The sequence below is a fragment of the Citrus clementina genome, unplaced genomic scaffold (assembly GCF_000493195.1).
Source record: "Citrus clementina cultivar Clemenules unplaced genomic scaffold, Citrus_clementina_v1.0 scaffold_3, whole genome shotgun sequence".
In the NCBI taxonomy this organism is placed as follows: domain Eukaryota; kingdom Viridiplantae; phylum Streptophyta; class Magnoliopsida; order Sapindales; family Rutaceae; genus Citrus; species Citrus x clementina.
The window spans coordinates 16943094-16968113 of NW_006262339.1; the positions used below are offsets into that span (position 1 = coordinate 16943094).

Genomic DNA, 25020 nt, shown 5'->3' on the forward strand with positions numbered 1-25020 from the left:
ACATTTTATGATAGAACTCTCATTTTAGTTTTAAGGGATAAAAAAGCCTCCATGCATCTCTTCATGTGAATAAGCATCAGGAAAATTCCCAGGTAAGAGAAGGAGACTAGATGGTCCCACTTAAATACCTTGTTTTCTTATCCTCTTTTTGACTGAATTTTTCTAGACATGCATAAATTTATATTACTATGATAGACTTTAGTAACCCATATTATATTTTAAGCATTTTATTTTACCTTCCCACTAGAGTGCAACATTCTCACATGTATGATACATATTATCTCAATAAAAATATATTTATTTCTAATTTGTAACATTTTAGAAGAATTAAATTAAACAAAAAAATTAAAATAAAGGCATAAAATTAATTTTAAAATACAGATCAAGAGGAAATTAAAATTTGGTTCAGCTGTTGCAAACAGCACCGCAATTGGAGTTCAGGAAGGAACACGTGCTCTGTCCCACGTTGCGGCCATGCTTGATGCACTGACACACACCGAGCGCGTTGTTGGTGCGCGGTTAAGTTCAACCTGCTTAAGCCAAGTCATTCTTTGCTACTGAACCGATTGCAAACGACTTGTGTGGGCATGGTTGTGCACGCTTCAACTTCTGGCCATTTTCCATTCTCATGAAATTTTCTTCCAACCTTATTTAACACTCTGAACTCAAATCTAGATTTGGATTTTCGCTTTTAGGAATGAGTAAAGCACATGCGTCATCCTGAGAGTGGGATTAAACATAGAACATTGTTCATCTTCTTCAAAAGCAATAATTTTTTCAGACAGCGAACCAGAACTTCAAACGCTTCGTCTCCCAATTTACATGTCAAAATAAGGCATATGATATAATGTTGTGAAAATAATTAAAATATATTTCTTATGACACCAAATTTGCTGAAAGCGAGTCAACATATTAGAAGTTATGAGTAAAATATGCATTCAGGTCCATAACTTAGGGTTTTAATTACTCATAATATAAGAACGTATTAGATCATATAAACTTCCAGATATACCCCACGTATAGTTATGTGATTATGGTCTGAATTTCATACTTTAACAAAAAGTGTTTTATTACATTCCATTTGTGTGTTCTAAGAGCGAGAAACAAATGGTCATGCAAGAACATGGCATATTAGCATACATAATGCACTCAAGATAGGACAAATACTACACAAGCTCTGATACCAATGTTTTTTTTTTCTTAAATCAATCATGCGATTTTATTTTGTCAACCAAAGTCATACGTTGTCGGTTGATGCAGAAACGAATTGTCACAAATCTGCAGGAATAAAGAATAGATTACCTCTAATATTTCAAGAATGGATTGTTAGGAACTCTCATAAACAGATCACAACTAACAGGAATTGATTGCCAGGAACTTTCACAAACGGATCATAATGAGCTTATTGTGACTGATGGCAAGAGGACAATAAGGAGTTGGAAAATCTTCTCAATTCACGAAGCAAGAACCCACTACCTTATTTTTCCCTTTCTCTCTTACTCTTTTTATGATGTTACTCTGACTCTCATTGTATAGTGATTTGTATCCAAGAGTCAATTCGAAATTGGTAAAACAGTACTCATTATGGAATTGAGGAGGCACCCCTTCTCCCGAAGTTATGGGGCTATTTTGTCGAGTTCTTTAGAGAGAGTTGTGTTCTCGAATGAGCAATCGAAAAGTTTTGGAGCATCTTCCGGGTTAGGTACTGTTTCTCCAATAATTGTAGTACCAAGTAATTCTTGGCGCACTCTAATACTCTAATATGATCAGATTTATAAGTAAGCATCTCTTGTAAAATATGAGCAACACCAAAGCCCTCTAGAGCCCAAACCTCTAAAAAATTCCCCACTGCTGCCTCTCGTAGGAGTCTGAGCCGTGCAGAGGCCAATGATAGACAATAACTCCCCTCCGAATACAGTTGGGATCCATGCTTATTTTCAACTCCCCGAAGTATTTCGTCACTTACTAAGCCCTTTTTCTCTCCATTCGGACCAATCTGCCCACCCGGCTTCAAAGATAATATTGGGTTACAATGTTATAAAGAACTTCAGGACATTATAGTTATCCTTGGGTTAGACGAACTATCTGATCGCCACTCCCTTTGGCAACATTCACTAATTCAGAAATTAAGTGCGTAAGACGACTTGTATAAAAAAAATCCATTTCATTTTTTTCTGATTTCTAATTTTTTTTATTAACTTGCTTAATTGATTCAGAACCGCTGTTCCCCGAGAGTGTCGATAGGTCAACCTTTTGAACTGCTACTAAATCCATGGGCAGGCGAGAGACATCCTGGCGAACTAAAACAATCAGTTCCTAGTAATTGAGTGGTTCAATCCTCCGGGGCCCAAATAACTCAATTTTCTCCCATGAACTATTTGTGTTAATGGATTAGTTCAATCCAAATAAAACTCTCTCACTCTTCTTATGATGTTACTTTGACTCTCATTGTACATCTTTTCACCCACCCATGTAGTGCTTATACAGAACAATTAAGTATAGTTTAATTCAAAGAAACTTCCTATAGTTATTTGAATAAGCCACACCTAATGTCATCAGGATCTAAATAAAACTCTAAGTTTATCAAATAAAAATTCTAGATAAGTTATACAATATTAAACTTATTTCTCATGTTAGATAAAGTCAGTCTATCATTGGCGCCTAAATGTAACAGAGATGTTGTTTGAGATTTGCACATTCTTGAAAATAATGTAAGTTCCTCTATAAGTTTTTTAATATTTTGTTGAATGCATTGTAGGATGAATTTTCTTAAGAATTGTGTTTAATCGATCATATGCCACTGTTTATGAAAAAATTACTTGTAAATTATGTGAATTGTGAAGATGTTTAAAGGGTGAATTGTTTGCTACTTGATGCCTGGAATTTGCAATATCAGTATATATAGTAGCTAGGGATGAGAAGAAGTACTATACATGTACATAATAATCATATGTACTTTATTTAACATATTTATTAGGTAAAAGCTACAACACATATCCAGATTTTATCCTATTGTAGTTTAAAATGGAGTGGACATATTCATTATTTCAACATATATGATTATTGCAGAGATATCTTTTTTTATTGATTTTAACTTTTCTTTTAGGATAAATTTTGTTAAAAATTGTGTTTAATCAATCAATATTTTTTTTGAATGCATTCAAAATGTTATTTGCTAAAATTAGTGCGTTCTGCTATGCTTCTAAAGTAATATTGAGTGAATAAAAATGATTATTATAAATTATTAGCTTGTTAGGCAGCTTTGGTAATTATTGTTTAATGTGGTAATATTATTTATTTACATTTTTTTTTACTTTTGATGTTAATCAAAACATATTTAAAAATATATGTATATAATTTGTTGTTTTATTTTAGAACCAATTTTAAAATACATGTATATATCTTGTTGTTTTATTTTTGAAGTTCAAGAGTTGTTATCACAACTTCGAGATGAGTGGGCCAACGTACGGAAAGTTAATTATAGCATACAATAATTAGGTAAATTATAAGCATATTTTTACTTGTAAATGTCCAGGACTTGACAAACTTGTTTTGATTTTAGTCAAATAGAATAGTCAATCATGTTTCTTTCAAACTACATTTGAGATGTATTGCATTTGTGTTTCATTTGATACTTATTTAAATTTTATTGGGAATGTTATATTTGATATAAGATTCTTGAGAATGTTATGTTCAATTTAGTTTAATTGTTCAGTTTAATTTTCAGTTTGATTTACTTGTTCAGTTTAATTCAATTTAATTTTAATATTTTCATTGAATAACATCATTTGATGGCAAAATAAAAACAGTAATGAAAATAGTAGGCTAACAACAGAAATCCCAAAATACAAACTTAGCTAAAATAGTCATTGACACTATAAAAATGTACCAACAGGTACTAATTCTATTATATTATAATATTAGTGATACTATAGTAATAACTAATTATTAACACTAAAGTATTAGTAGCTGCTAATTTTGTAATGTCATATTCATGGTATGTAAAACAAACTATTGACATGTGATGAGTATTAGAAAACACTATCACTACAGTGTCAAAATATTCATGATACCACAGTGAAATAAACCATTGACATGTAATAATTATTAATAACTACTAACACCATAGTGTAATAAAGATCGTAATATTATAGTAACAGTAATAACTAACACCATATTCATGACACCCACATATTAAATGTTATTGTATTCTCACTATCAAATTACTGATATAATTAACAATTATCACTTTCAAATGTCAGTAAAAAAACCTTTTTTTAGTAGTGTTTTTTGGTCGTATGAGAAAGAGTGGTCTACCCAAAAGCCAGGCCATCTTAATTGCAAAAGTCAATGCTCATGTGGCATAGGTTAATTTCAAATCAGATATTTACATGTTTCGTCCCAATTACAATAGTGTATGCATATATATGTATGTGAGTATGTCGTAGCTTACGGGTAAATCAAAAACCAAGACTATTGGAATTTGGGAGATGGAGAATGTTAAAGCTTTTGGATGTTTCTTATGGTTTGTTTAGACTATGTAGCAAACGCGCTTGCATGTTTATACTGTTAGTGCTACCCACTTAATCTTATCATTTATTTCTAGTAAGTGCTACCCACTTAATCCATCTAATTATACTATTCTTCTTTCTGCAGAGAATCACCAACATTAATTTTTATGTTCCAAGATAAAATAAAGAACACATAAATGCCAAATAAGAAAGGATCAGATTTTACGGATTAGATAATCATCTTACACATGATATATGTTATAGTAGACAATTATAGACATAGATTGGTTATAACTTAGTGGTTTGTCTGTCAAATTTTATTGTGAAACGTTTTGATTTCAAAACTTTTTGAATATTTTGAAAAAAAAAATTTGTATGCAAAAATAAAGAACCGTCAACTCGTGTCACAGCCTGTGGGCCTAAATCTCTTGCCCGATATGGCTCATCAATGAAAGATCAAGCCAGACAGTATGGACATAAGCTGAGTCCACGAGTTTAACCGTTGTCCGTTCCATTGACCATCTCTAGTCTCCAAAGTAAAAGACAGGGAGGATTAAAAATTAAAAAATTTAACGATTTTCAATTTATTTCATCAACTCTTAATAATTATTTTTATATTAATTTTTATTTTATTCTTATATAAAATTCTAAATATTTTGTTTAAAAATTTATGAACTACTATTTCAACGATCTAAATAATAAAAATTGTAATAGGTTCAGCAAGTGCTGAATATCATCCCTTTTTAAAATCTTTGAGAAAATGAAAAAAAAAAAATTCGTTCTTTTTCCATGCTGATGCCGTGTGAGCCAACCTCTAAAGACCCACGCAAGTGCCTCAACGGATCAATCAAGATGCTTATGACGGTAGTAAATTCTGAACTGTATAAAGAAACTTTATTTTATTTTTTTAACATATCATACCAATTAATACTTAAGTGAATGCATCCTAGTGTTCGGGTCATGTTCTTATTGTGTTGTGTTAAAGTATATATATATATGCAATCATTATAAACTTATTTAGTCAAAAATATAAATTTGAATCCATTCATAATACTTATTGTGTTATCTAAGCCAATCCAGTTAATTCGCTCTTTTTGATAAATTTAAATAATTATTGCATATTTTTAATTTAAAAACATGTAACAATTCACAAAACAATCTTTTTTAAAATATAATATCAAACAAAAAAAATCTTAATATTCTTCTTATTTAACACGATCTTGTAGTATAGTTAACATATAATCAATAATTTAGTTCTAGGCACCAATAATAGTGATTGATTATCTTGAGAGGAAAAAAATCATTGGGAAAAATTTGTGCTATTAAAAAAAATCATACAAGGAATTAATGAGGGAAAGTTTTAAAATAAATACCTAAGAATTTTAAGGTTTGTGATAACTTTATATAAGTAGTCAATTTATTTTTTTATATATGATATTTTAAAAAGAATCAATTTTACATGTCTTTAAAAATTATAATTAAGTTATTAAATTTATAATACTATTAATATTAATTGTTAATGGGTTGGGTGAGATGGGTTTTAATGTTTAAACTCAAATTCGACTCTTTATGGAGTGGGTTTTAATGGGTTGACCTATTATCGACCGGCCCGATAAATGTCCACCCCACAATTTTTTTTAGAGTGTGGGTTCATATCATGTTAGTGATTGTATGAAATATTACTATGCTTTTTTGCCTAATGCATATAATGGAAAATATATAGAGAAAAAGTCATTTAGACTTCCAAAGTTTGCTTAAATGGTAATATGGACTTTCTTTATTTCAGAAATGATCATACATACCCTTTTTTTTTAACTATTATACCATTTGATTATACTCAAAACTTTTATAATAAATATAAATACAATACTAAGATAAAAATAATAAATAAAATAGCATATAAATACAAATAAACAGTTAAAATAAAATATAACTAATACGATAACACACACACACACAATGCAAGTTATTTTTAATATTAAACTATTAATATGTCCTGACAGATTTGATTAGTACTTCAATTCATTAATCCGAATTTTAACTTTAAAATTTATACAAATACAGACATAACATAAAAAGTAATAAAAAATATTATAAATAAAATATATATAACATCGATTGCATACAATATTTTTAATGTTAAAAGCAGTTTTATATGTTACTAATAAGTGAAATAGATTTTATTAATATTAAAAAGTATGATAGATTGGTAATATATGACAGATTAATAATACTAAAATTAACTTTTGCTATTAATAAATTTATAAAATTCATATATTTTAAATTATTTTAATACAATATTTTGTATTTATTATAAATTTTATTTAAATCAATTTTTGGGTTGTTATAACCGAAGTGTATAATTATCAAAAAATGATTTGTGTCACCATTTAAACTTGAGGGTATTGGTGTTTTTTTCCCAAATATATATAGGGTGGGACTATTTCCACTATAAAAATTATTTTGAATGCTCTAATTACTCTTTACACTCATACATTAATTTAAAAAAAAGTTTTATTTTGTAAACTCTTTGAAATTTCAAAAAAAAATCCTTACTTAAATTATTTAAATTAATTAACTTTATTTTCTTAAAAACCCAATAAAACTATTCAATCCATCGATTTAAGAAATTTAACACATACACTTACAATAAAATTAGAGTGTAGTTGTGTAATAATTTTTTGTACAAGAATTAGAGTGTTTATAATAATTTTTAGAGTCCGAATAACCCTATCCATAATTATAGTACTCAAAATGGGGATTAAATAACTATTTACAATGTTCAATCTTTCATTGAATGTTATGGCTTAAAATGATGGAACTATGTTTTTTTCTTCCAACTATCCTTTTAAACTGAATCAAACTTAGGGCCAGTTTACTAATGTTGTAGTTTAAAAAATAATTGTTGTTATTATTAGCTGTGCTGTAAAAATAATTAGTTGTGAAGAGAATCAGTTAAATATTTGGTAATATTTGTTTTTAAAAGCAGTCATATGTGTGGTAAATCTTATTATTAAATACTGTAAGAATGTAAATGATTGAATTGGATAAAATTTATTTATACATATATAAAAATATGTATATACAATATTTTAATTGTTTATATATAATAATTGATAACTAAAATAAATATTTTATTATTATTATTATTTATTTCAATATAATTGGCAATAATAATAATCTCTTTAAATTTAATGGTTTTATTTCCAATTAATAAGAATAATTTTAGATGTTTATTATATATATGATGAGATGTATGTGTTGGAGAAAAATAAGTTTTTTAAATATTTATAAAAACTTTTAGCATTGACCTCATACAATACATAAGAATTTGTAATTTAGAATATCATACCTTGACAATCCGAGAAGATGAACAATTGAAATTAATCTAGGCTTCCCAGATCACGATCCGTCACCACCACGCAGGTTAGATCACGATCCGTCACCACTACGCAGGTTAGATCACGATCCGTCACCAATGATCTTTCAGGTTATGATTTAGGTTTGATCTGCACTTGACGTGTGGACACTTTTACCACCACTAAAAGCAACTAGCAGGAGAAAATTTTAGATGTTTATTATATATATGATGAGATGTATGTGTTGGAGAAAAATAAGTTTTTTAAATATTTATAAAAACTTTTAGCACTAACCTCATACAATACATAAGAATTTGTAATTTAGAATATCATACCTTGACAATTCGAGAAGATGAACAATTGAAATTAATCTAGGCTTCCCAGATCACAATTCGTCACCACCACGCAGGTTAGATCATGATCCGTCACCACTACGCAGGTTAGATCACGATCCGTCACCAATGATCTTTCAGGTTATGATTCAGGTTTGATCTGCACTTGACGTGTGTGCGCTTTTACCACCACTAAAAGCAACTAGCAGGAGAAAAATTTTCTCTCAAAATTAGTGAGAAAAAATCTTTTTTTTTTTATCTATATAATGTGGCCTCACTTTTTTTGGGAGAAAATAAGCTCTTTTATATCTCTATTTAGTGGAAACCATAGGCTCTATTTTTTTTATATTTTTTAATTCTATTAAATTAAATTTGATTTAAATTAAAAATAATAAAAACAAAAATAACGTTACTTCTTCTTGTCATAGGGACTCACCTTATAAAACAACACAAGTCCCCTTAGACACAAGCACATTATATGAGGCCTCCCACTAAATAAAATATTTAGGCTTTTAACCCAAATAACTAGTTATCTTTGTTAACATAAATATTTCTTTATTATTGATTTTGATGATAACAAACTTGATTAAGATTGATTAATCTTTTAAAAGCTCAAAATAATTTTCATATACTTTTTAAATCATCATTCTCACTTTTATTCTATGAAAATATTTTTTGGTTATTTTCATGTAAATAGTTTTCAATTGAAAAAGCTTTGAGAATTTTGATAATAACAAATATTGTTTCAAATCCTGTAAATGGATCTATTTTGACAAGTTTTATAAAGTGTTTTTATAAAGTTTTGGGAACAAACTGTTATTTTACAAAATAGTTCACTACAACAGTTACTGTGGAAAACGGCGATCCGACAAGCTTGATAAACGGCTCGCCGATATCGAACAGAATTGAAGATTAGCCTCTGGACCTAAACGGCGATCCGACAATTTTGATAAACGGCTCGCTGATATCGAACAGAACTGAAGATTAGCCTCTGGACCTAAATGGTAATCCGACATCTAGTTAACGGCAATCCGACAGTGTGCAGAAAGTCAATAATGGCTAGTTTTCAGCTCCATCTATAAATAAGCTCATTCAAATTCAAACAAGAGTTGATCACAACACGACCATTGAGCTTATATTTGAGAATACAATCTTCATAGAGCTTTAAAACACATTCTTGCTTCATCTATTCACACATTGGGCATTGATTTGTAATCTTAAATATTGTGTGAGAGAAAAATAATTTTTAATCTTCTACTTTGAGTGATTGTAAGTGTTGGGATACACTTGGTTAAGAGATTGGGGATAATCTCTTATTGTAAAGGTTCATTGACACCTTGTAAGTCAAGTGTAAGCATTTGAAGCCTTGGAGGCTTGCTTAGTGAAATCCTCAAGCCCGGAAAGCTTGGAGGCGTGGACGTAGGCGAGGTTGGCCGAACCACGTAAAAATCTTCATGTTTGAATCTCTCTTCCCTTATCTTTTTATATTGTAATTGATTTAATTGTTATTCCATTAAATTCATTTTAAATTTGCATGATAATTTGCTTTAGAATCTAATAATTTTTAGAATCTCAATTCACCCCCCCTCTTGGGTTGCATACTTGTATTTTAATCTTGTTTATTAATCCAGTAGCGGCACAGTCAATTAAATGAGCTCACCCGGGGATCATATGGGTACATACAATAGTGGCTACAATAATTAGGCCTGTAATTAAACTAGCCCAATTATTTAATTCTAAATTTACTCCACTAAAAGATTGGAACTGACCTCCATAATTGTATGATATCCAGGATAGTGTTCTCGAATAATAATTCGACACATGCCACATTGATTTCTTTACTGCACAATCATTTGTACCACATCGTTAATTAAATTGATATCTCAATTGTTTAATCAATTTAATTACATCTTATTCCTTGATACTTACTGGTTTTCCCTAATGATTATTTTCAATATACTAAATATGTTGACACACTCTGCCTAGAGAATTCTATGATCAAGTGCCGAAACCCATCCAGAGATGTGTTGTACAAATTCTATATTGTTAATCTATAACTCCAATACTCATAATTGCTCCCACCAAGATACCGGGTAATCTTGACTACAAGTGTGTGTCATGCCCATTGGTAACTCAAATGGAATATCAGTTACAATCATGAAATCATAATTAACTCAAGATTAAGATTACAGTAAAATCAATGCCTATGAGATTTAATATGTCTGACAGTTATTACAAAGTTAATTAAATATTATATGTGATCTTGTTCAATGTAGTCATACTACATTAATAAATTCATACATGATTAAGACAAATCATTCAATGAATTTATTACAGTCTAAACATAAATAGAGCGCCCAACTCTATTTATCAACTACGAACTTAATTTATTTAATCATAAGATAACTTGTATTTATGTCTTCAGTGAATTCATATGATGATCAAATAAATACATATAATATGATTAAACAGACCTTATTCAAAATATTTATGCAATTGAAAATATTTCAAATATTTTATTAATTAGAAAATAAATAAATTAATATACTTTAAAGAGCATATAATCCCAACAGTATGAAATTGTATTAAATATAAAATTAATTTTTAAAATGAAAATGTTGAAAAAGTACTTTTTCCTTTTCAAAATTTCTTGTAAGATAAGATCATTTTACCAAAAGTGATATATGAAAAAAATTATTAAATATTAAAATTAACTTTAAACTTTTTAAAATTATTTTTGAGTCTCTTCAAAGTAATTCTGAATAGGCCCTTAATTGATTGACTTGATAAGATAATTATTATTAATTTTTTAGTATTTATTCTATATTTTATTTTGCTAGTAAACAACTTCTTATACCTAGTACATATTTGAGAGAGGTTATCTATTTATCATATATATTTCAAAACAACAATAAAAATTATTAAAAACATGACAACCACACTCTTGATATAGAACTATTTTGACTTATATTTTTCAACTTACAGTTCAATTCCTACAGTACCGATATTCATGTCTCTGATGAGGACCATAGTATTGACGAGAATTGAGATATTTAGCATACCATGGGCTCATTCTGATGAGGTCATTAACTCTAATGACATCTCGATGGCTGATGGACACTTTTCTACACCCGAGGAGCCTGATCCCGAGCACAATTTTAGTGTTTTTGGGTCGCAACAAAAGAAAGGCTTCACTCTTATCACTTGCCGCAAGCTTCGCAAGGGGCAGTTACATTAACTCTTGTTTATCTCCTTATAATTAGGTTTTGCCTTATTATATTTTACTTTTATTTCAGATGTATTTGTTCATTTATCTTGGAGGTTTTGGTTTATGTCCCCCTCTATTTGTACCTTATCTTTTACTGTTCTATATAACAGGTAGGGATCCATGCCTAACCCCCCACTTTACTGGTGGTTTAAATATTAAAAAAACAACTTAAATTTAAATACAAATTTTGAGCTATTCATTTGATGTAATAATCTATAAATGAAAGCTATTTTAAACTTTAAATATCTATTATTGAATATCAATAGCTCAAATTTTATACAAAGTATATTTTCAAATAAAGATTAAAGTAAAAATGTTCAACAATTAAAATAATATTTTATCTAACTCGTTGATAATAATCTTTTGGAACAGTTATATTATTCTACTTTAATTGCCATTTTTTCTATTTTAAAATTTATTAATCCTTTTGTCTTAAAACTGCGGGTAAAATTTGACGGCCCTGATGAATTTTTACCCAAACTAAACTAAATCGGACGGCAGGCAATGACAATAACAGACCGCTCCTACACCATCCCGACCCAACAAAAAGGCCTATATACAGCAATATCGCACACAAACTCATTGATATTGCGACACGTGTCAAAAGTATCAGTAATTCCTGGCCGTCGGATCATAACCCACTGAACAATGATCCTCAAGCGCTTTTAAGTCGAAGCGAAGGGCAGAGCTTAAAACCTTAGCGCCGCCTGAAGAACAAAAACTAAAGGGCTCTTATCTTCTTCTTCACCAAATTCTTTGTCCCCACACAAAAACCCTAGCTCCAAGGTAACATCGCTTAAACCCTTTTATCTCTCCTTTTGATTTCTCGGTTTCCTTTATTTTTCTAATTTATTTTTTTCTCTCTGTTAGAAAATGTGAGTTTTTGTTTTTTTATTTTTTGTTTTAGGGTTTTGTTTTGTTTATTTGGGGATTCAGCGATGTTTAAGATCCATGTTGTAAATTCTCATCTGCTTTTTGCTTGATTGAACTGGTTTTATGTTTTCCCTTTAGTTGGTTGATTATTAGGGTTTGTGTTTAGGTTAAAGTTTTGATTCTGTCCATTTAATTTGTTTAATTTATTTGGGTATTATTTATTTGTATCTCTTCGGGAGTAGTCCATTTTAGGAATCTGTCGAATTGTAAAAATTATTTTAATTATGTGGAGTCTGTGTTTGATTGTTTACAGCTGATTTCTTGGAATTTGTTTTTGGACTAGTTCAGTACAAGCTAGCTCTGAAGTGATTGCTTTTCTGATTATTTTCATTACTGTTATGCAGATGAATGTGGAGAAGCTAATGAAGATGGCCGGTGCAGTTCGCACTGGTGGTAAGGGTAGTGTGAGAAGGTGTGTGGAATTTAGTCTAATATCCAAATATTATCTCGGAAATAGCATAAAATTGCTATAAAAGTTTTTGCTTGTTTGTGTCATGACTTAATTATTTATATTGTTGGCTGTTTTCTCTGAGACTTAGAGTTTTTCTTGTGTATATCTCTTCTTTACAACTTTTTGTCATCTGGGACTGGTAGTAAACTAAAACAAGAGAGTAAGAGTGAGAGGAATAGATACTTGAGCTTATTTTAGATACTAGCCCATTCTGTGTTCTGTATTTTAATTTGTTGCTGTCTATGTGAATGGTGTAAGAGATGTAGATACTTCAGCTTTGTGCATTATTTCCTTTGTTAATTGAAGTTTATTTTGTAGGTTGGCATTTCAATAAAATTTTCCTTTCCATTATGAACTATATTTGAATTTTAGGTTGTGTCTATCATATGGTAAATTCTTTTTTGACACTTGCTTTAAATCACAGAAAGAAGAAGGCTGTTCATAAGACAACAACCACCGATGACAAGAGGCTTCAGAGCACCTTGAAGAGAATAGGAGTGAATGCTATTCCTGCAATTGAGGAAGTTAACATTTTCAAGGATGACGTCGTTATTCAGTTCTTAAATCCCAAAGGTAAAGCCAAGGGAACATGATATGAAGTCTATAATTTTTCTTTCACACTGACTTTCTCTCAGTGAGCTTGATAGTTATTTAATAGATTCTTGATTTTTGTTTTTTCAGTACAAGCTTCAATTGCTGCCAACACATGGGTAGTTAGTGGTGCCCCACAAACCAAGAGTAAGTCTCTGTATTATATATTTTGATTTGGTAACAAATGTTCAATTTTTTGATTCAATCTTATGTATGACTTGTCTTAACTTAGTGTTAACATTTTGTTTATTTGATTGGCCTGAACTTTTCCCTATTTTCTTTTTATTTTCAGCATTATGAGATTAACGTGATTTTTTTTCTTTTTTTTAAATGCACAGAGTTGCAGGATATTCTCCCTGGAATTATCAATCAATTGGGTAGGCATTTTGTGTATTTTTCTACATTTCAAAAGGTTATTCAAGTGACTTGTCACTAGTGGCTGAACAACATTTCAATCGAATCCTTTTCAGGGCCAGATAATTTGGACAACCTGAGGAAGTTGGCGGAGCAGTTTCAGAAGCAAGCACCTAATGCAGGAACTGGTGCACCCACGACTCAAGAGGACGACGACGATGAGGTCCCAGAGCTTGTGGCAGGCGAGACGTTTGAAGCTGCCGCAGAGGAGAAAACAGAGAAACCTGACGCTGCTTCTTAGAGAGTTTTATCTAGAGGGACTTTGTGTTATTCTATATATTTTCTATGTTTTTTGAGTTTTTATTTTACTTTTCCGAGTCAACTTTCTCTTGTTTTATCTGATTCTCCCTGTGACACTAGATATTGTTACTTTTTAATTCAATGTTTTGCTCCAGTGAAACCAGTGAAAACCCTTTTACTCTTTCAGAATCCGGAGGCACTGTTGCAATGGCTTTCTATTGTGCATTTTGTTGTAAGTCTGATGTTGTCGGATCGGTTGCTCTTCAATGAAACAGGCGGCTAAATATTTTGCCTGTATTTCAGTCTTTGTTTTTGGCTTGGTTTGACGAGTTTCTGTTTTACAGTTATGTTGTGTCATCGATTTGTTGAGGTTTTCATTTTAAGGTTTTTGAGCCATTATGATGGGTAAGAGTTATAAAATAGTAGTGTCGAATTTTTTTAACTGGCATGTTTTTTTCTTAGAACATTAACAGTCTGATTTCGGTTGTACTGATTTAAGGATTTGTGAAAATGTTTGACTGCTGATAATAAAATTAAATGATTTAATACCAACAAAAATTTGAATAGAGCTTGCCTATTGGTTGTGCGCTGACTCGTCTTTGGTGTAATTGAGAATGATACAATATGGGACTAAATCGTATATATAATTTTCACTTTCAACTAATTAAAAATAAATGAATTTTACTAAATTTTAGATGTTAATTTAAATTTAATTGTAAAGTATATCATAATAAATTTAGATTTGTAAATTTCATATCATATTATGTAGTGCGAAAACAAAACTATGATATAATACTTATACTATTTCTAATTTAAAATTTGAAAGAATAATTAATTACGTTGTAAAGAATATTAAATAAAAAGTACTGCTCACATGTACAATACTATTCACATGTACGGTACTGTTCACGTTACTGTATTGAGTCATGAACGAGCTCAATCCTTTAAAGAAAATGAGAGTAATCTAAGTTATTATCGTCTGAAAAATTCTCATATTTAAAAGTTTGACAAACATGAAAATCATTCAAATGATTATATAAGTCTTCATTTTCTAGGCCATAGAATGTTGAGAGATAATTTAGCACACTAGGTTTTAACTCAAAACTTCTAACAGCTACATTTTAGTATCTTATACATGATGTGCTTAAATTAGCTAAAAGACTGAAGTATTGCTTAAATGGCCTCTCCTATGGTGGTTGTTGTTGTTGTTGCAAATTCATTTCAATTTTATTTTTAATTTCAATGTGTTTATGTGTGCGAAGTGTTTTTCAAGTTCAAGGTCAATGAGCTCAAGATTAGATAATAATGCCTTCGACCATGCATGAAAAAAACACAAAAAATAAAAAATAAAAAATGGGAACAAAACAAATAAAAATAAAGAAGAAGAAATTACGATACTAACATTATCACGTTGTTACAACCTTACTATAACACACTAAAAAAAAATTTGTGAAATAAATTAACTAAAATTAAAATAAATTAATAAGATAAACAAAAAAAATTACAATGAAAAATAACTTGAAAATTAAAGTACAGAATTTTAAAAAACAGAAAAAGAAAAGAAATTCTTACCTCAAACTGCAGATTCGCTTTTCTTTTTTTTTAACAAGAAAAAAATTACAAGAAAACAATTAAAAAAAATTATTTACAAAAATTAATTTTACGAATTAAAATAACTTACCTCCACGGCAACGGTGCCAAAAACTTATTGTGTAAATTTTAAAGAATATCAAATAAAAGGCACTGTTCACACAACAGAGGAGCATAAAAGGAAAAATTGCACTTTCACATGTATATTACTATTCACATGTACGGTACTGTCCACGTTACTATTCATGACACGTTTACATATACGGAACGATGACGTGACATTGACCGATGATGTGGCATTGACTGATGAAGTGTCAAGATTCCATTGGATTAAAATTCTTATGCACTGTTAGTAGACCAAAAATCGCGCGTACGATACATGCATATACACGAGATTATTTACAACCAAACCGCGTCACTATTCAAGCTGCTTCACTGTTCAAACTGCGTCACTATTCAAAACGCGTGGTCAAACCACGTACTGTTGACCGATGACGTGGCACAATCCTGAGCGTCCAAATTGTTTTTAATCCGATGACCATAACTAGAGAATCGCTCCTTGTACTTATCCACTGGGATGCGTTTCGAGAGATAAAAGAATATCATCCAATGACTCCTTATTCAAGCCATCCTTAATGAATTGAATCTTATCTTCCCTGTTATCAGACACCATTCCTAAAGAAAATGATTTTTTATCGCATCTCATTCTGACACACTTATGACAAGTAACATAAATTCTTCGAGCTCTTCGCTTTCTTGCATAATTTCTTTTACCACAACTAAGCATGTATGCAATAAATTTTGGAGGCTACTCACCTGCCAATCGTACTTTGGCCTCAATTAACTAGCAGATGTCAGCAGGTATGTTATTCGTCATAAGCAATTGCATGCGTTCGGACCAAACTTTATAGATTGGAAGGAGGGCATTCTGAGGAAGTGAAGGGAATCGATTGTGAAGCTTTGCTAGAATCTCGTTTCTGTCCATACCTTCGCCTCAGAATATCGGTTATTATGGGAAACTGAAGCAACCGACTTGATTGTCACGGAGTACCGTTATCCGCCACTTAACCAGGATAACAAACTAAAGGACACAAACAAAGTAATAAACTAAAACACACAAAGAAAATTACAATCGTCCTCTTATTGAATTTACCTCAAGCTCCAACTGAATGTCGAAGATACCTCCCTCAATGTCTCTGAGTTGGCTTTCTAAATCCTTAACATGGGATACTAGCTCTGGTGGTTGTAGATCTCAAATATGATGTGTTCTACAAAATCAAATCTGCCTTCTGAGATGAGATTTTACACGTTGAAGTCATCTAAGAAGGTTCAAGAGGATCTGTTTTGCTGAGGAACTCATGATTAACACTGATGAAAGAAAACTTAATGGTTAAACAAACACACTTATGCAAAAAAATAATTTCAATTAGCAAAAAAAATAATAAAAAGAAAAAAAATCAAATCACCGAAAAGAAAGAAAAATCTCAATTCAAATCTGGTGGGTCACTCAAATTTATTTCGATGTCTTCTCCATGTGGTTGGTATTTTAGATATGGCTTTAATCTTTGACCATTAACTTTAAAAGTGACACCGTTCTTTGGGTCCTTAATTTCAATTACCCCATGTGGAAAAACAATGTGAACAATAAAGGGGCCAGACCATCGAGAGGGTAACTTATCTGGGAATAGGTGCAAGCGAGAATTGAATAAAAGCAATTTCTGACCTGGAGTGAAAGATTTTCTCATAATTTACTTGTCATGAAAGACTTTCATTCATTGCTTGTAAATCTTGGCATTTTCGTATGCATCATTGCAAATTTCTTCAAGTTTTGCCAGCTGTAAATTTCTTTCTGAGCTAGCTTGCTGTATGTCAAAGTTGAATTTCTTGATGGCCTAGTATGCACGATGCTTGAGTTCCACAGGTAGGTGGCAAGCTTTTCCATACACTAGCCTGTAGGGTGACATCTCAATCGGGGTCTTGAAAGCCGTTTTATATGCCCATAATGCATCATCGAGTCTTAATGACCAATCTTTTCTGTCTGGCCTCCCCGTCTTTTCTAATATGTGCTTTATTTCTCGATTGAAGATCTCAACTTGACCACTGGTTTGTGGATGATATGGGGTCGCCACTTTGTGAGTGATTGAATACTTTGTCAAAAGAGTTTTGAATGATTTGTTGCAAAAGTTGGTACCACCATCACTGATTATTTCTCGAGGGAATCAAAAGCGTGAAACAATGTTGCTTTTCAAAAATCCTATCACCACCTTGTGATCATTAGTTCTACATGGAATTGCTTCTACCAATTTCGATATGTAGTCAACAGCAACCAATATGTATTGATTGCCAAAAGAAGAGGGAAAAGGTCCCATGAAGTCGATACCCCATACATAAAAAATCTCAACCACTAAAATTGGATTTAGTGGCATCATATTCCTTCGTATAATGCTCCCCATTCGTTGACACCTATCACATGAAGAGCAAAAGGTTTAAGCATCTCGAAATACAATTGGTCAATAAAAACCACATTGTAAAACTTTAGTTGCTGTTTTCTTAGCGCTGAATGGCCTCCACAAGCTTGTTCATGGCAGAATAAAAGAATATTTTGAATTTCACTTTCTGGGACACATTGTCTAACAATTTGATCTGCACAATACTTGAACAGATAAGGGTCATCCCAAAAGAAATTCTTTATTTCTGCAAAAAAATTAGCATTGTCTTGCTTAGTCCAATGCTCTGGAAGTTGACTTGTAACAAGATAATTAACGATATCAGCATACTATGGTAATACTTCCACAATCATCAATTGTTCATCAGGAAATGACTCATTCAATGGTAATGGTTCCATAATTGTGTCAAAATGGAGACGAGAGAGATGGTCAGCCACAACATTTTATGTGTCTTTCTTATCTTTAAATTATAAGTCGAATTCTTGCAAAAGTAACACCCAACAAATTAGCCTAGCTTTTGTATATTTCTTTGTGAGAAGATATTTAAGAGCAACATGATCCGTGAATACAATTATTTACAACCAATGAGATAAGATCAAAATTTCTCTAATGCAAACACTACTGCTAGCATTTCTTTTTCAATAGTTGAATAGTTCAACTGTGCATCATTCAATGTCATACTAGTATAGTAAATAACATGGAGAATTTGATAAACTCTTTGTTCTAATACTGCTCCTACTGCATAATCAGATGCATCACACATAAGCTCAAATGGTAAGCTCCAGTTTGGGGGCTAAATGATGGGTGATGATGTCAACAATTGCTTTAGTTTTTCAAATGCCACAAGACATGAGTCATCAAAGATAAAAGGTATATCCTTAGCAAGTAGATTGCATAAGGGTCTAGAAACTTTGTTAAAATCTTTAATGAAATATCTATAAAAACCAGCATGCCCAAGGAAAGATCTTACTTCTCTGACTATTTTAGGTGGAGGAAGATTGAAAATGCGATCCACCTTGGCTTTATCAACCTTAATACCTTTGCTCGAAATGATGTGACCGAGAACAATACATTGTTTTACCATAAAATGACATTTCTCCCAATTTAAGACTAAGTTCTTCTCGATACATCTGTGCATAACTAGTGTTAAATGATGTAAATATTGATCAAATGAGTCACCAAAAATAGAAAAGTCAGCCATAAAGACTTCAAGAAATCGTTCAACCATATCAGAAAAAATACTTAACATGCATCGTTGAAATGTTGCAGGTGCATTATATAATCCAAATGTCATCCTCCTATATGCAAAAGTGCTAAAAGGGCAAGTGAAAGTGATCTTCTCTTGATCTTTTGGTGCTATGGGAATCTGATTATATCCTGAGTAGCCATCTAGAAAGCAATAAAATTCATGGCATGCTAATCTATCAAGCATTTGATCGATAAATTGTAAAGGAAAATGGTCTTTACGTGTGACAGAATTCAACTTTCTATAATCAATGCATACACGCCACCCTGTATTCACTCTAGTTGGTATCAATTCATTATCAGCATTGGTAACTACTGTGACTCCTGTCTTTTTGGGGACAACTTGCACAAGACTGACCCATGAACTATCAGAAATTGGGTAATTGATACCTACATCTAATAGCTTAAGGACTTCAGTTCTAACAACTTCTTTCATGTTAGAATTTAACCGACGTTGCATTTCCCTAGTAGGTTTAGCATTTTCATTAAGGTGAATGTAATACATGCAGTCTATTGGGTTTATACCTTTTATGTCGGCTATGGTCTATCATAATGCTCCTTTGTGCTCTTTTAAAACATCCAACAACTTACCTTTTTGTTCGTCATTTAGGGATGATGAGATGATTATTGGCAGAGTGCTTTCTTCTCCCAAAAACGCATATTCCAAAGTGTTTGGTAATGGTTTGAGCTCGAGTTTCGGTGGTGATTCTGATGATGAGATAAGTTTCTTCTATGATGGTGCTAGTTGTTCAACTTTTGACTTTCATTTATTAGTGTCCATGGATGGTGCTGAGTCAAGTAGAGCATTTACCTCATTGACTGATCTGTCAATATCAAAATCGAAATCAAAGTGAGTTAAACATGTTTGTAAATGATCATCACTAAGGTTTTAAAGAAGAGTATTATCAACTAATGCTTCTATTAAATCCACATCAACAATTCCATCATCTGCATTGTGAGGTTGTTTGGCAATGTTGAAGATGTTTAGCTCCATAGTCATGTTGCCAAAGGACAACTGAATATTTTCAGTCCTGCATTGAATGTGAGCATCGGCAGTTGCCAAGAAAGGTCGGCATATGATAATGGGGATGTGCTTCATTGAATCATGGATTGGTTGAGTGTCAATTACAATGAAATCAACAGGAAAATAAAACTTGTCTACCTGGATAAGCACGTCCTCTATAATACAACGAGGTATTTTCGTGGACCGATCTGCAAGCTGTAACACCACTGGAGTTGGGTGTAATTATCCTAATCCAAGTTTCACAAATACTGAGTAGGGTAACAGATTTACACTAGCTCCTAAATCCAACAAAGCATTCTCAATTGTGTGATTCCCTATACTACATGAGATAGTAGGGAGTCCAGGTCTTTGTATTTTAGAGGAATTTTGTGTTGGAGTATAGAACTAACGTTTTCTGTTAAAAATACCTTATTTTGAACGTGAATGTTTCTCTTTTTAGTACAAAGGTCTTTAAGAAACTTGGCATAAGATGACACTTGTTTTATAGCATCAAGCAAAAGGATGTTAACACTTACCTGTTTGAAGATTTCAAGAATCTCGTTTGTGGATTTTTCCTTCTTTCCTTTAGTTAACTTATGAGGAAATGGAGCTTTATGAACGTATTCTCGTAGGTTGGTTTCTTCTTAAATTTCAAAGAAAAATAAATTGAAAATTAAATTACAGAATTTTAAAGAAGAGAAAAAGAAAAGAAATACTAACCTTCAAATGTAGATTCACTTTTTTTTTTAATAAAAAAAATACAAGAAAACAAATGAAAGAAATTATTCACAAAAATTAATTCTATGAATCAAAATTACTTACCTCCCCGGCAACGGCGCCAAAAACTTGTTGTGCAAATTTTAATGTACTCGCAAGCACACGAATCTATTGTAGTATAGATTAATGGTGACGAGTGTCGATCCCACGAGGAGGTGGATTTTAATTGTGTAGAATTAATTTTGTAAATGGGTGATTGGATTTATGGTGGAAATGATTTGGAATATGCTAAAACTTAAATTAAGATGGCAAGAAAAAATTCTAAAATTGGTATTGAAATGACGAGAATAAATTGAAGAGAATTCTATTGAAATGACGTACTTGGGTATCTGGATCCGTATCAACATGCATCATGGGCTAAATAATCCTTATTAATGCCAATTAAATCATGAGTGGGGAATCCACACCTCATGAACCACGCTCTAATCAATATGGTGCTAAGGGCTTATCGTGCCAAATAATAATAACCTTGTATTAGGGGGCCGGTGAAACCAAGGCGGTACTAGACAAGATTAGTATTATTTGTCGACGAGAAGTCAAAACATCCACAAAAATTAGAGGGGAAGAGAAAATAAATTTACCAAATAAAGCCCATGACACATGTTGAGACTTCACCTTCAACCCAAGCTTGAAAGAAAATTAGCCACTCATAATTGAACTAGGGGCAAAATGAGAATTTATTAAAATACGTAGAAAATACAAGATGGAGAAGGAATTATAAAAAATGGATCCCAAAAATGAATTCAGAGATATCAAATTAGGGGGGGAGGCCCCCTTTTTATAGATACATTGAGTAAATTGTGGCCATCGGATTAAAAATAGTTTGGACGCTCAGGATTTCGGCACGTCATCAGTCAACAGTACGCGTGAACAGTACGCGGTTTGACCACGCGGATGAACAGTAACACGGTTTGACCCAGGTGAACAGTGACGCGGTTTGGTTGAAAATAATCATGTGTAATACATGTACCGTACGCGAGATTTTTGGTCCACTGATATGCTGCCACGTCATCAATCAACAGTGCATAAAAATTTTAGTCCAACAGGATCGTAACACCTCATCAGTCAATGCCACGTCATCGGTCAATGCCACGTCATCGATCCGTCTATATGAACAGTGTCGTGAACAGTAACGTAGACAGTACCGTATATGTGAATAGTACTGTACATGTGAACAGTGCCATTTTTCCTTTTATGCTCCTCTTAAGGTTTTCGACCCTCCTGAGTTCAAAAGTGATGTCCGTTCTGCCATTTGATCTCTCGTTTATTGTGAAATGACTATAATGCCCCTAAAATACATAAAATACTTAATTAAAATAAAGCACACATAATTAAATTACAAGAAGCTAAAACACATAAAAGTAAAGGTTGTTAGTAAGACTTGAAATATAAAATGACGGTTTTCTCCTTTATAAATATGTATTTTCTAACACTCAACAGCTGAGAGGCTTGAGGAACTTGGGGAATTGGTTGCATTGGTGGAGCTGGAGTTGTTGGTCTATTCTGTTGGAATCCTTGAGACCATGAAAAATTAGGGTGGTCTCTCCATCAAGGGTTATATGTGTTGGAGTATGGGTTGTAATTTGATGGTTTTCTCATTACACCTATGGCATTGGCTTGATCTGGGTATGAGTCATGGTCATGTGGTTCTATTGATTTAGCAGTCGTTAACGATGCTATTTGTTGAGAAAGACCTTCAATTATCGCTTTGATTTCTTTAATTTTTGAACTTGACTCGCCAATGTGAACCTTATTTACTCCCTTAATTCTTCTAGTATTCCTAAGTGATCGACTCCATTATTGGGAATTATCCGCTTGTCGCTGTTGGTGATAAATACTAATGCTATTGGTGTCAATGTGCAAGTGTACACAACAAGTAATAAAGTGATGAATATTCAAGATCGTCTCCACATGGATTGATATTACTTGAAATGCTATAGCAATCACAATAGTGCAAACTAACTTAAGTCCGAAGTTAACAAACATAAAGTGGGTTATATCGTAATTGATGATTGTGAGAGAATAAAATAAAACAAGACCATAATAAAATAAACTAAATTAAATGTGTCTAAGATTCAATTGAGACTATGGTAGTTGAATGATCAAACTCTCCTTATGGACTGACTGTTTTTCATCAAGTTAACACCAGTTTTACGGCAAGTGCTGCAGCACTGGGCAGAATTAATCTGTTTCCTCAGCTGTCACGTATTGGAACTCTTATACCCTTAAATATATTAGCAATGACCAGTTGCTAATCTACTTATGATATGGCCTTATGACCCTTTACTCTCTCCACCCTACAAGGTGAGCACCTAAGATCAAGTAATACTCTAATAACATCGGCTAAGACATGCCCTTTTGCGGCTCTATCTTAACTTGAACTATTAAATGGGTGGTCAACCGAAATAACAGTTATATTAATAATAACTACTAGAGTAAAATGCTACAGCAATGACATAACAACACATAAGAACAGTCAAGAACCTATTAGATTGTTTGTCACTCAACTACAAGCAAATTTAGTTCATATTCTGAATGAGAAAAACAAATAGCAACTTATTGGTCACGAAATATATCGGTTCAATCAAAGAGTAAAGAAAAGAACAAGTAAAGAACGATGAAGATTAAATCCAAATAACTTTGCTGGATTCTTCACTGATGCAGACTTGGTTCTCTTGAATTATGATTGTTTTCTTCTTTTCCTCTCGATTTCTCCAATGTTAATTCCTTGCCGCCGTTTTATGTGGTGCGCGCCCTCATTTTATACTGCAAACTAGGGTAAATAAAAGTCCGTGGATGTGCATGAGTTAAATTAGGAAACATGCAGATCGCAAATCTGCAGCTGACCGCGCTTAAGCTTTCTCCCTCCGTGCTCCCAGATTGCTACAACACTGGTTGCTCTAACAACAGTTACAACACTGCACTATTCCCGATTGTACTTTACTTCTTTTGCGGCCATCTTCTTTTCTCCTCTTGCTACTGTAATGTCTCAGCATCCCTTCATGAATTAAGAATTTCTGAAAACCTACAATTATGCACCTGTTTTGAGCACAAATTACTTTGATTTAAGCAAAATTTATTAAGACTCAACTAAAATGAATGTTTATGCAAAATATAACCAAAATGTAATAAAAACACCTTATTTGCTCTCTAAGTGATCTTGATTTAAGTTTAGAATTGATGTAATAACTCTCATTTCATAGAGTTATCACACCCCCAAACTTAAACATTTACTTGTCCTCAAGTAATGACAACATACTAACACTTCACGTAAACAATCATGCAATACAACTTTAGCTCTTTTATCAAATTTGCAAGGATTCTTCCACCTCCATATCACAATCCCAATCATGCAAAGTAACCATAGTAAATCAGTTCCAGACTTAAGCTTCCTTCTGTCCACAATGTGTGTGTGCTACTTTGATTGAATTCCAGAGATGCTATAACATCACCAAGAGATTGCATGTAATTCAGCAGTAACAAAATTGCATTTATATATGGGGTAGCATAAATTTCCCATGCTCAAACTATGCTGATTTTAAGATTGAAAACTTGAGAGTATTCAACCTCCTCACTGCAATATTTATTTTTCATGTGAATGTCAATCAATTGTAATGATGACACCTAATTACTCAAACCATGCACAGATCAGAGTTGCTGTAGCAATATCTGTAATATAATCTTATCTAGAGATATCTTTTACTCAAGGCTGAACATGGGGCTCATGAACAGACCTGGCTACTCAATGCCTTAGACAGAGGACTTTCTTGTATTATTGTCTTACTTTTCTCTCTCTTTTTTTTTTCACTCATAAAATGCTACAACATTGCTCATAACTCTTGTTACCTTTGAACACAAC

The 25020-nt window shown here is 32.0% G+C and overlaps 1 protein-coding gene across 1 annotated transcript; it reads left to right on the forward strand.

Moving 5' to 3' along the window:
* The first annotated feature begins 12147 nt into the window (after positions 1-12147).
* On the forward strand, positions 12148-14406 carry LOC18045905 (nascent polypeptide-associated complex subunit beta). The gene is made up of 6 exons (XM_006441329.2): positions 12148-12256; positions 12748-12815; positions 13279-13427; positions 13536-13592; positions 13784-13822; positions 13916-14406. The coding sequence occupies exons 2-6, from the start codon at positions 12748-12750 to the stop codon at positions 14098-14100; spliced, it is 498 nt and encodes a 165-aa protein (XP_006441392.1). The 5' UTR covers positions 12148-12256; the 3' UTR covers positions 14101-14406.
* The last annotated feature ends 10614 nt before the right edge of the window (positions 14407-25020 follow it).

Coding starts and splice junctions, on each gene's coding strand:
- LOC18045905 (XM_006441329.2), top strand. CDS start 12,748: ATGAATGTGGAGAAGCTAATGAAGATGGCCGGTGCAGTTCGCACTGGT. Junction 12,816..13,278: donor GGTAAGGGTAGTGTGAGAAG/GTGTGTGGAATT, acceptor TTTAAATCACAG/AAAGAAGAAGGCTGTTCATA. Junction 13,823..13,915: donor TGGAATTATCAATCAATTGG/GTAGGCATTTTG, acceptor AATCCTTTTCAG/GGCCAGATAATTTGGACAAC.